General features: G+C 43.5%; 1 protein-coding gene across 3 annotated transcripts in view; it reads right to left on the bottom strand.

Annotated features, from left to right (window-relative positions):
• RSPO2 (R-spondin 2) overlaps positions 1-10563 on the bottom strand; it is a gene marked incomplete at both ends in the record, with an annotated part of 125366 nt that extends 114803 nt beyond the window's left edge. For 2 of the 3 annotated variants that reach the window (XM_084230791.1, XM_084230792.1), the window contains one exon: positions 10470-10563. In XM_084230791.1, coding sequence (XP_084086917.1) covers positions 10470-10563 — 94 coding nt within the window. Of the gene's footprint in view, positions 1-10430 lie in introns of all 3 variants that reach the window. The other variant, XM_084230790.1, reaches the window with a different exon arrangement.
• Between the last annotated feature and the right edge of the window lie 1857 nt (positions 10564-12420).

Genomic DNA, 12420 nt, shown 5'->3' with positions numbered 1-12420 from the left:
CAGCTAAACTAAAACTTGATCTTGGAGGGGAAAGAAAGAAAGAAAAGACAGCATAATCAATTAAATACAAGGTTAATAATGATATAGGACAAATTCTTCAATGCTAAAAGCCAGCTTTCAACTACAAGACACATTAGAATTTTTGAATTCTATGTCAGACTTTAATGCATGGGGGGAAGGGATAGAAAACCTTTTTGTAAGTAAATTTTAGATTTTCAAAATAAGATCAGATAATTTTCACCTTTCTCAAAGGGCTGAAAGGTGAGATTCATTGGAAGAAATGACTCTTCATAAAGATTAAAGATTTTGACAAGCAATTTGTAAGTATTCATTTGGAGTCACCAGGGCAACTCCAAATTTTGCCACTTGCTTAAATTTTTAGGCATGCACTTTATGGAAAATATTCCTTTTAAAAAAAATTAATGTTTTTACAAAGTGGCTATAAGAGCTAGAATCCACCTCCACATTGACACAATCTCTAGTTTTTATATCTCTCTGGAAGACATTAAAACTGAGGAGGTTAGGGGCCTCCCTAGTGGTGCAAGGGGTTAAGACACAGCATATGAAGCTAACCACAGCCACTGCATCACGAGTTCGATCCCGGGCCAGGGAGAAAACCCACCTGGAGTAGCAGGCCTCTCCTGTCTCGCCCGCTGCTCCTTCAGCAGTGTATTTCAGTCAGTCTGCCTGTTCTATTCCCCACTCTGTCTCTGTCCCTAATCCCCCTCCCATACCTCTGGCCTGTATCCCAGTTCTTGTATGCATAAGTAAATCAATCTTAAAAATTTTTTAAATAAAAACAAAACTGAGGTTAGGAGACTAAGTAACAAAACCAGAAACACTCCCGTAAGAGTGAAAGTTCTCTTTATTCTTTTTCCCTCTTTGTGAGGACATCAGATGATCACAGCATCAACCACACTGGGGAGCGCAAAGCAGGTTTACCACCTGAACCAAGGGAGCAAAGCTACGTAAGCACAAATCCAACAGTTCAGAGAACAAAGCACAAGGAAAAGAATGCAAAGTGCGCCCTCTATTGGTGAACGCGTTTTAATTGCCCAGTGACTGGTCGGCAAGCTGTACACAGCAATAGGTGAGACCAAAGTCATCCCAGTAGAAAAATGCTCAAACGTGCCGACCCAGCACATTTTGCAGAAGCCCATTTGGCAGGAGGAAAAGTGTGCACGGCCTGGCTCTGTCAGGTCTGTGCTCTGCACAGGCAGCTTGATACAAACAAGTCATATTAAATCCAGCTCTGCAAATCACCAGCTGAAAAACTGGCACAGCGATTTCTAAAGTTCCCTACTGACTGTTTTTGTTCCTGAGATAAAAATTAGACCTTATGAGAAATTTTAACAGAACCTGTATCCTCTGTATTTATTTTGTACTTTTATAAGCCTTTCAGGGGAATGGAGAGAATTTAACAACTATTGTCTTTGACTAAAGGATTATTGACCGAGTAAATACCTCTTGAGATAGTGCTGCCAATGTGTCCGCGTAGTTGTGAAGTATATACATGGCAGAAAACCCACACAAGGAAGATAAACTTTTAGAAAACAGATGTCTATAGAAAATATCAGCCTTCTTGTATCATGTTTATTTAAAAGGTCTAACTCCTATTTCCTTAATACTTTTAACCTGTTGAAGGAAAGAGATGCGCCATGGGCAACATTCAGATTTCAGCGAAAGCTCCAGATTCTATCTGTATAGCCCCAAAGAGACCGAAAAGATTTTACTCCTGATTTCAAGAGACTCACCCACCCCTGCATCCCTTGCATCCCTTGAGACACCTTGCTCAAAAGAAATATGGCAGCAAGTTAAACTCTGTTTTATAAGTGTTCTTCATATCCTTCAACAGGTGATAAAAATTCAAAGGTTTTAAGTAAATTTTAAGTTTTTCTCAAGCAATAGGATAAGGGGTAAACTGACCAGTGATTAGTTTTTCTACATGTTAAGTAGAAAAAAATAAACAATATTTAATAATTTTCTCTAACCTTAACTGGTTATTCTGATAATATGGCAGGATTATGATATTTGTGTTTCTGCACACATAAAGTACATATATACACACCTATTAAATGTTGATACATACATGTGTACACACCACACACACACTTGTTCTGCTTTCTGGAATTTCAGAAATAAAAAAAGTTTCCTATAATTCATACACAAGAATAATGATCAAAAATCTTGGCAACATAAGTGTACAATTTGTTTTTACCAGATCAGTTATGGTCTTATACCACAATTACTCCAATCCCTCAGTCTCTACTTATGACTTATTACTTACTTGTTGTTGAATACCAGTTACCATATTAGCGTAATTATGAACTATAGGAAATTAGAAGGATAAATAAATGTCTGGTTCAAAGGCTTTTGCATGGGCTCAAAGGTGATGTCATTCTTTTTTAAAAGAAATATTATGTTTATATTGAATGTATACTGTGTACAGGAAAAGCCAGGGAATTCAGGAAGGTTAGCTTCTTGTTCTCTCTTCCACTTAACTGCTAGTTTTTAAAATCACACATTTCAACAAGCAGTTCACCTTCCTTATAAATCAAACCAATATCACCTCCTTCAAAAAGCAGTGAAATGTCAACGCTCTTCTGGCACAAAACAAAACAAAAACCTATGTAGTCTGGTAATACCTATAGAAGACTCGTTCAAAAATATATACATACACCTGTGCCTCTTCTAAGTATGTCTTCATACCTATTTATTATACTAAAGTCACAAACGTAATACCACAGATCAAATGTTTTCTTGCACTAGCTTATCTTTGTGATTAATAAAATGCCCTTTAAGAAGATAACACTTTATTTTCCCCTAAATGATTATTCATATGGGTCAAGAGTTTGTGATGAAAATGTCTTATGGCCTGCCTCCAGAACAAGTGTTTTTAATACAAGTTATCACCCTCCACCTTCAGGGTTTCCCCATCCTGTCTTCAAATCACCTGCCACTCAGAATACTCTATCTTTCAAATAATAAACAGGTAGGTGGGTATACAAACCATTACCAGTTACTAGCATATTCTGTGAAATTCTTAACAGAAAAGACTTTGGAATGAGAACTGGTCAGAGTATGCTTCTCCTCAATGTCTTTAAATTGTAAAGAATAGTAAACAACAGGATTACACCTGTTATCTAATTGTCCGCTCAAACTTGAATCATTTCTCCTGAAATCACCACAATTATTTTAAGGACAAGCAAAATCTCACAGCCAATGACTTTTTGTTAACCCACAACTTATGGAAGACAGATGTCCTCTATAACCTGATTTCGGATATATAAAGGCAAGTGTGCCAAAGCTCTAGAGGAGCTTATAATATGGTAAAAAGACATATGACAAAATAACCATCATAAAGGGGGAAATTGGGTTATTTCAATTCAGTACAAAAAGCCAAGAAAACTGTGGGAACAGTTACTTTTGGCTTTCGGGGGAAAGGTGGAAAATTCCAGGAAGGCTTCATAGAGGCAGTGGTACTTTAGCTGGGCACTGCCACAGGCTCAACACATGGTGTTCTTGGCAATGAAGTGATCTGGTGTAGCTTAAGTGCACCGTGCTTTCAGGGTGGTGGAAGTTTGGAAAGAGGCTGCGGTCAGATGGCAGGGAACTCAGATGTGACGTGAAAGAACCTGGTGTTTATTCTGCAGTCAATATAGAGGCCCGGGAGGCTTGAGGTTTATTAGCAGAGAAGTAACATGATCAGATCTGCGGTTGAGAAAAATTCAATGTGGCAGCATTGCAAAGGATGGGGGATGCAAGAAGTGCATGCTGGGAAATGCAGTGTCCATGAGGGCGGAGCTAGGAAATACCTCTGGGGATGGAAAAGATGGCTGGATAGAGATGTTTCTGAAGTAGACTCACTAAGACTGAATAAACTGATAAAAGAGGCAAAGAGTGCTAAAGAATATAGACTACAAGCCTTGACCTCTAAAAACACCATGAATACAAATGAGGAAGACAGAGGACCCAGATGAGGAAGTATGAGAGCAGTGAAATGAGCTATGGATGGCCTGTGAGGGTGCCCGGAAGACTGATTCACATGGCAGTACTTCAGAAATCCAGGGGTAATACAATTGGAAGTTAAAAAAAAAAAAAAAGTTGAGGCTAGAGTTAGAGGATTCTGTGGATGTCATAGTTGAAGATTGGGCATGGGTAAAATTCCCCCAAGGGGGGAAAATGGAAAAAGACAAAATTTGCAAGCTGACTATAGATTTCAGACAAACAGCAAGGCAGGAGAAGTGAGAACAGTCAAAAGAGGGGACGGTAAGAGGGAAGAGCACAAAGCGGTGTGGTTGACAGGTGTTATGGTGGTGGGACAACTATGGGGACTATAGTGAGGGGAGAACAATGATGTAAGAAAATTAAAAAGTTTGGGCCTCCCCGGTGGCGTAGCGGTTGAGTGCTGGGTTGCGAAGCTGCCTGCAGCCTCTGCAGCACCGGTTCGATCCCCGGCTGCTCCCCGGCCACCGGAGGAGGGTCCCACATGGCGCGCAGACCCCTCCTGCTGCCCGCTGCTCCCCTCAGCAGTGTACTTCGGTCCTTCTGCCTGCTCTGCTCCCTGCTCTGGCTCTGGTGAATTCTCTCACCCTCCCGTGCTTCTGACTGTACCCAGTGCTTGTATAAATAAATTAATTAATTAAAAAAAAACCCAAAAAAAAGAAAATTAAAAAGTTTGAAAAGAATTAAAAAAAAATACTAGTCTAAACTACTGTGAATAAGGGGACCAAATGATCAGAAGATGGAGGTAAAACCAGAGAATGTTGTCACCAGCTAAAGGAAGCAACTTTCCTTGGAAAGGCATGATAAGGTAGCCCCAGAGGAACAAGGGAGGACATAACAAGGGTGGTTATAAGAAGAGTATTGAATATGGATGACCACCCCATGAGACCCCTTCAGTAAAAGAGGGGCAGAGAATAGTAACAGATTGAAGAGTGAAGGAAACAGGATTATTAAATGAGAGAACAGGAAGACAGAAGAAAAAGGAATGTTTGGAAACTCATGTAAGGAGGAAAGAAATGAAGAATTTTAAAATTAGGGAGATAACAGCATGCTTAAAAACAGGTTGACTGGTACAAAATGGGGTCCAGGAGAAGAGAAAAAGAGGTAGAAAGGGGGCTTTATAAAGAACAAAAATATCATCCTTATCACTCCCTCTCCCCCCCCACCCTTCCCCTGTCCTGTCTTGTCATCCTGTCAGAGAAAGAAGAATAGGGAAACAGAAGGAAAATCTTTTTAGTTATGAAAATCTGATCCTCCTGGGCCATACCATCCCCACCCCCTCTCAGCCCACAGCCACACACCTATATATATATATATATATATATATATATATATATATATATATGCATATACACACACCTACATACTTATATATTTATGTGTATCTATACCTTCCTAATCGTATACAATTATATATACACTCAGCATTCATTAGCACCTTTCTTATTCATCCCAGCTAACCATGAAAATTTACCAACATGGACTTGCAACACTATTTACTAATGTTCAGTTCTTGATTGGGGAAAAAAATATTAACCATCATGACTTTGGAAGGAAATGGGAAATTTAAATTTTTATTTTCATTCCAGAGTATACCACCTCATTTTAGCAGAGGAGTTATCAATTGTATTAACTGATTTGTCGCTCATCTATTTTCTGAACTTGGAAGGGTTAACAGGGCCAATGGGGGGAGGAGAGCGCAGGGAGGGGAGGTGTTTTAAAACATAGTCATTGCAAGGGAAGAAGTAAAAAGTGGCCTGAAAAATCCATAAACTGGGCAGTTAGTCTCTGAATAAATCAAGAGGTGGTTTTGCATTAAGGAATTAGAAATGTCATTTCCAACTTGTGATTTCTGCAAATATTGGATTCTACCCAAGCTGGATTTATAAGCAGATAAAAAAAAAAACAACAGAATTAAATGGAGGCCTGGGGGAACATCACCTATTTTGAATCACTTCCAAATTTCAGTAGCATAATAAGATGTGGGTTGGGGAATGCAACTTTCTAACCCCTGCATACTGGTAAGATACTAGCTAGAAAAATTCAAATGCTGGTAGAAAAAGCAGCCCATTAACAAAAGTGCACAAAAGAAGGAACATGTTTATGTTGCAAAGTTAATCATAAGCTTTTTTTTTTTTTCCCTGAAACACTCTGGAACATAAAAAAAGCATGCAAAATGTAGTTTGAAGTTTTTTCACTTACTTGTAGTTAAAAATGTTCCATGTGCCACTTTGTATTTAAAAAAAAAAATACCCTGAGAAATGAGTTATCATTAAAAGTATCTATAAAGCCAAGTATCTCCAAATCTGTTCATTAAATTTGAAAAAATATAAACAAATTAGTTTAAGATTTAAGATTTAAGAGAAAATGTTTGTTTTGTACCAACCTCACTTGCCAGAAGCACACCACACTATTTTCGATAAACACTTCAGTTTCATGGAAGAAGCCAAATCTAATCTTATGAAATAAGATGTTATGGAGTAAGGAGAAGCTGGGGCTTCAGTCTGGAAGAGGCTAGAGCAGGAAACACTCATCCACGCCCCCTACCAACAGACCACCAGAAACACCAATTATATATTAGGGAGCTGGCTGCTTTGAAAGAGTGTTATCAAGCAGCTTTCATAAATCCCTGTGTAAAATGTGAAAAGTCATTTAAGCAGAATGAAGGAGATATAATAAAATTAAGTCACTACATAGCATTTTCAAAAAATCCTGGAAGACCATAATAAAGTTATGATTTGTTTAACCACCTTTCAGTAAGTAATTCCATTTGAAATGTGGTTTATAGTCATCTCACCCCCCCAAAAAATTCAAATACCCCAGTTCACCATACAAATAAATTAAAAAGTCCCAAGCCAGATACAGGCCACAGGGGTTAACAGTAGCTAATAATGACTATGCTTTTGAAAGGGGACAGGGTGGGCCAATGAATTATGGCTGGCTCTTAGCATGTAGACAAAACATGAGTTGTCAATCAGCTTTTCAAAATGTTGGCATATGTCTACCATAAGATATCAATTCTCAGCATTGCTTGTGCCTAACTAATTAATTTAAAAAATATATTGTTGCCAGGTCCTATTTGTAACGGTCAGATTCATTTGTATTCTTTTTTCCCAAATAAAGGTGAAGAAAGAGTAGTAGGTGACTAGTGCTGTTGTTTGTGATAGACTCCCACACACAATATTATCCAGAAGGAGGGAAGGTTGACATTGTAGTCTCTTGATCCTCTGCCTATATTTTGAAATAAAACATAGAGTTAAATGATATATTTGCTCTCTATTCCAGACTGGGATGCAATTGATTTTAACTGACTAAATTATCTGATCTCTGCCAAGAATTTTATTTCATTAAGAAAATGATATTATAGAGCATCTGAGATCATAGAACAGACTAAACATAATGCCAAAGGAGTTCTGAGAACACTCCACGGTGAAGGTTTGATTATTTGCAGATGGAATATGAAAAAAAGAAAAAGAATCAGATCCCAGGCATTAGCCTAACCAATCCTGGTGTCACTGCTGCCTACATCATAGCACAAAGTCAAGGAAATAACTGATCTTAGCCACAACACTTTTTTTAAAGGAACTAAATATTACTTTCTAGGAAGAAAAGTGATTAACTGCCACTATGCAAAAGAAAGTGAAAAGGGGAAATGTTGGTACCACAATAGGCTCTGTCTTGTCAACTGTTTCTGCTGACATGATTTGGCTAGCAGTCAGGCATTCACCAAGGAACTAATTTAAATCAATCTCCGTTGGGAAAGCCAATTGTTTGGTATGTGCAACAATTGGTGTAGGATCAATCAGTGGACATGAGATCAATTAAAACCAGCTTAAATTTGTGAAGAGGGACAATTCACACAACCTGAGTTAGATCTCTATTCATTTCAATACACTCACAATGCAATCCTTAAGCTTCCTTGCAAAGCAGAAAGCTACTATCACCCTACACTGTCTAGCCAGCCCTTTAAGCAGTTCCACTTTTAATTAAAAACACAGTACACCCTTTGTTGGTACAGATAGTGTGGTCACTTTTAAGGACTGCAGTTACGCTGGCCAGAAACTTGGGATTTGGGAAGGGACATCTGTTAAGAAAGAAAAACATACATAATACACTTTGATAAAATTTTTTTACGACCTTATCAATTTACATGTACTTAAAAGCATTTGAATTTTATTCAGTGGTAGGGTTGCTTTGGCAAAAGTTACTATCTTACACATTTGAATTGAGCTTCTAAATGCTAAGACTTGAGGAGGTCTGGGATAACTGCTGTAAGAGATGTCCCTAGAGAGGTTTTGAAACGAGTAGGTTTTAACTCAGGTACCTAAGAAGACAGGCACAAATTTAGAGATGGCACCGCAGAGAAAGGCGGGCAGTATCACCTCTGGCTGTGGGAGCGTGTGATGTCATTCTCCACCAAATGGCACCTCCACTGACATTCTATGCTTGATTCTGCCCCCAATCAACCACAATGGGGCAGGCAGTATGGATTAGAAAGACATCACTTGCATTAGTAAGCCATCTGATAAACAAACAAGAACTTGGCAGAGGATTGCAGTAAGTCTATACTTAGCAAATTTTAAGCAGTTTTGTTTTTCCAACCAAGGAGAGCGCAACCTCTGCTTGTAAAGGGGAGAAGTCTCTCCCAACACTTTGACCAGGGTGTCATCAAAAACGGCCAGTTTTACCAAATAATACCTGGAAAGAGAACACTGGGGTGGAGGAAAGGAGCCAGTAAAAAGGAGGAAGAGAGAGAGATGGCAGAGGCTTTTCCAAGATTGATGCTAATGTCTAACATTCATACCCTCTGGGGGTATTTTTATGCAGAATAATTTTTGAAATTAAGCATTTCCAAATTTCAAAAATGAGAGACAAAGGAGTATCCTTCTTATAAACTGGTGGGTCCATTGGAGAGCAGAAGCTATAGAAGTCTCACACCACCAGTTACCTCAGCTCTGAGCTCAGGACACCAGTTCCAGTCCTATGAGTGGTTGAGAATAGCTTAATGATAACCTAAAAGCCCTATGGAAATTAGGGCATAACCATCTCTCTCCAAAATCTGGATGTAGGACCAGAGATTCATAAAAACCGAGTTGTGAACAAACCATATTACAGATTGAGTGAGAAGTTTACATCCCAGAAAAATCAAGATCTTTAACCTCAAGACAAATTCTAATGACAAAAAAAAAAAAAAAATCCCAACTTGCTGGGGGAAAAGAAAGAGCTCTAAGTTGCTGCTGTGCACCTTCCAGGCCTGTTAATACAAGGGGTAGGGAGGTAGGGAGAGCAGGAGAAGGGGCAGAAGGGGGGAGAGAGAGAGGGGGGTGGGAGGAATAGAGAGAGAGGGGGTGGGAGGGAGAGAGAGGGAGGAGAGAGGGAGCTCACATTCGTGTTTAAACCTCCCAGAAGACTTAATTTTGCTTAGCAGCCCTTCCCCTTAAATGCATTTGGATTAGCTGCAGCCACAGCAGAACTCAGGGACAGAAATTCACGCCCTAAATCTGCAGGAAAGCCAGCTCGCTGAAACCTTTCTGGAGGCTTCCACTCCCCTTCCCCACAGCGCACACAAATGATGGAGAAGGAGGGAGCGGTTAAAAAGCCACAAGTGAATTTCATTGAGAGCAGAAATCTCTCACAAATAGCTGCTTCGGAGGGAAGGAAATGGAGAGGGTCAAGTCAAGCGTGTCCCCAAAACATCATTATGAAAGGAAGGACGCCCCCAGAAAACCTGTCCACAAATTGCTGCTTGATTCAGAAAGTTAGGTAAATCATACCTACCTAGTCTTGAGTTTCTGAAAGACATCAACGTTGTCCTTTTCCTGGAAAGGCAGGTCTTCCACCCCTCCTTGGCACCCCTTCCCAGCTCGTCCTGTCTCTCATACCCCCACGCCTCTCTCACCCCTAACCCCCCAACCTCTCCCATTCTCTTTCATATTCTCTCTCTCTCTCTCTCTCTCTCTCTCTGTGTGTGTGTGTGTGTGTGTGCTAGGCCATGTACTAAGAATTCGGGGCGCACGCGGGTGGGGAGAGAGATGAGCTGCAGGAGAGAGGATTAAGAACTATAAAAAAAAAACAAAGAAACAGGAGAACAAGAAAAATGGATGCCAGATAAGAAAAGCGACGGCAAAAGAGAAAAAAAACACAGTTCAGGGGTGGTAGTGATGCAGCTAATGACTGCAGAGACCGCAAGATTTAACCCCAAGCGCCCATCGGACGCCAGGCGCGGGGCGCGCTCCCCACACTGCGCGCCTCGCTCGGGTTGGCCGCGCTTTTTGACGACAGAAAAGACGGTGCTCTGCAGGGCTCTGGGGCGCGGAAAGTGAGATTCGTAGAGCGCAAGAACTGGGGTGCAGGGCACGGTCCAGCCCATCTGAGCCCCGGGCGCCGGGGCAAAAGTGGTGCCGCGCGCGCCCCGCGCGCCCCACCCGTGACCCCCCAAGCCCCTCCAGCAGAGTGGGACCCACCTCGCTTACTGCGTTTCCACCGGTTGCCTTGGCAGTGGCTGTAATCCATGCAGTTCAGGATGATGAGCGCAAAGGAGAAGAGGCGAAACTGCATCTGGGCGGTTGGGCTGGGAAAGACGCCTCTCAAAGTCGGGGAACTGGAGGGCTCATCCGAGTGGGCGGCGCGGACCGCGCAGCCGGGGCAGACGCCGAGTGGAGGAGCCACTAGCCCGGGGACCTCACTTGTCAGTGCCGCGCGATCAGCATCCCTCGCACTTGAACCTGAGAGACAACGGCGAGAAACCGGGTGGGTGCAGGGTGGAAAAAGCGCCGGAATGGCAGCTGCCCCTCCGTGCGTCCCAATTTAAGAAGGGGAGGGAGGGGGGAAGGGAACCCTCTGCCTGGCACGAGTAGGGCGCAGCCTAACCCAGAGCGCGCAGCGGCCGGCGACTTGGAGAGGAAGGTGATTGCAATCAGTGAATTAGCAACCTCTGCAAGCTACAGACTGCGACCCCGGGGAAAGGGCGTTGCGCCGACAGAAGCTCCGCGGAATGCAAGGAGCTCCCCAAGCACTGAGCGTGCAGGGTTAAAGAGGCGCCCTTTAGCCCTTGGGGTCCTGCAGTGGGGGACCTGAGCGCAGAGGCCCGGCGCGGGTCGCCTACCGTGCGCGGCTCGGGGTGCCTAGGCGCGGCGCTCCATCCCGGGAGGAGGGGACGAGCCGCCTCTCCAGCACGTGGGCTGGGGAAAAGTTTGCCGAAACCCGCCCGGGGCGCCTGGCAGCTCCCGGCTTCCGGCGAAGGGTCGGGGTGCGCGGAGGTCCTCGGGCCAGCAGCGCCCAGCGCGAGCGCGGCAGAGCGGGCGCGTCCGCAGCCTCTGGGATGCTGAGTCCCCGCCTGCGAGCGCGATCCTCAAGCGAGGGGCACGCCCGCGCCCGCTCTCTGGGTCCCTATCCAATTGTGCGGTTTCCCGGGCTCTCTCCACAGTCACTTCACAGCTAAGATTTCTCCCTCTCCAGGCTGTAAGAGACAGAAGGCTCCCGAGAGACCGGAGGGATGTGGCTAGCGCACTTTCCGATGGAGATGGAGCTGGGTTGAGGCTCGGGATGCTTCTATAAGTAGGTGGTGCTGTGGTCCAAGGTATCTCAATCCAGGCTGCCCTGGAGTTCCTGGGTCCTAGAGCCAGAAACGCTCGGGTTTCCCTGAGGTCCTAAAGAGCGCTGACAGCCTCCCCGGGCTCAACCCCTGGCGAATCCCCCCGGGCTTTCCGGGAGTTAATAGCTGAGCTGTCCAGGAGCTGGGGTGAGGGGTGCCCCCCGGCCCCGCGGGCCCGCAGAGCCCGGCTGACTTCGCCCCCCAAGGCGTCCTCTTGGGCACTCCCCGGTCGGTTTCAACCTCAACCCGCCTTCCAGCTGGAGGATCTGGCTGACTGCTGGCTTCTCCCAGAGCTTCGCCCGCGGGTTCCCAGCCTGGACTGCTGCTTCTGACAAGCGGAGTTTAAACTTGAGCCGCAGCTCAAAGGACGCCACACCTCTGCCACTTTCTGGGTCTTGGCTGCGTTTCACGGGAAGATCTGTTGGGGCGGCTGAAATTAAAACGCGCCCTCAGTTTAGGGAGTGAAAGTGTTTCCAGTAGCTTCTGCTTATCCTCACAGTGTTCTTTCTTCACTTTGTTTCTCCTTCAGGAAAACTTATTAAAAAAACACAAACAACCCCAAAAAAAACCTGATCCCTTGCGGTATTCAAGAAATGGGACCTTACTTCTTTAAAGAAGAGTCACTTGCCACAGAAGTGTGTCTTATTCATAATCTTCCTGCTTCCCCTCACCCTCAAAGTCTATAAATTAAACTCTCAGGTGCCTTGGGTTTGAGTAAGCAGCCTATTTGACCAAATATTAAATTAAATACACTTGATGCTTTCTGATTGCATTCTGGTGGAATCTTCTGCAATGCATTCATTACTGGAGGAATGAATGTG

This window comes from Talpa europaea, assembly GCF_964194135.1.
Source record: "Talpa europaea genome assembly, chromosome: 3".
Taxonomy (NCBI): domain Eukaryota; kingdom Metazoa; phylum Chordata; class Mammalia; order Eulipotyphla; family Talpidae; genus Talpa; species Talpa europaea.
This window is presented reverse-complemented; position numbering and strand designations above follow the sequence as displayed.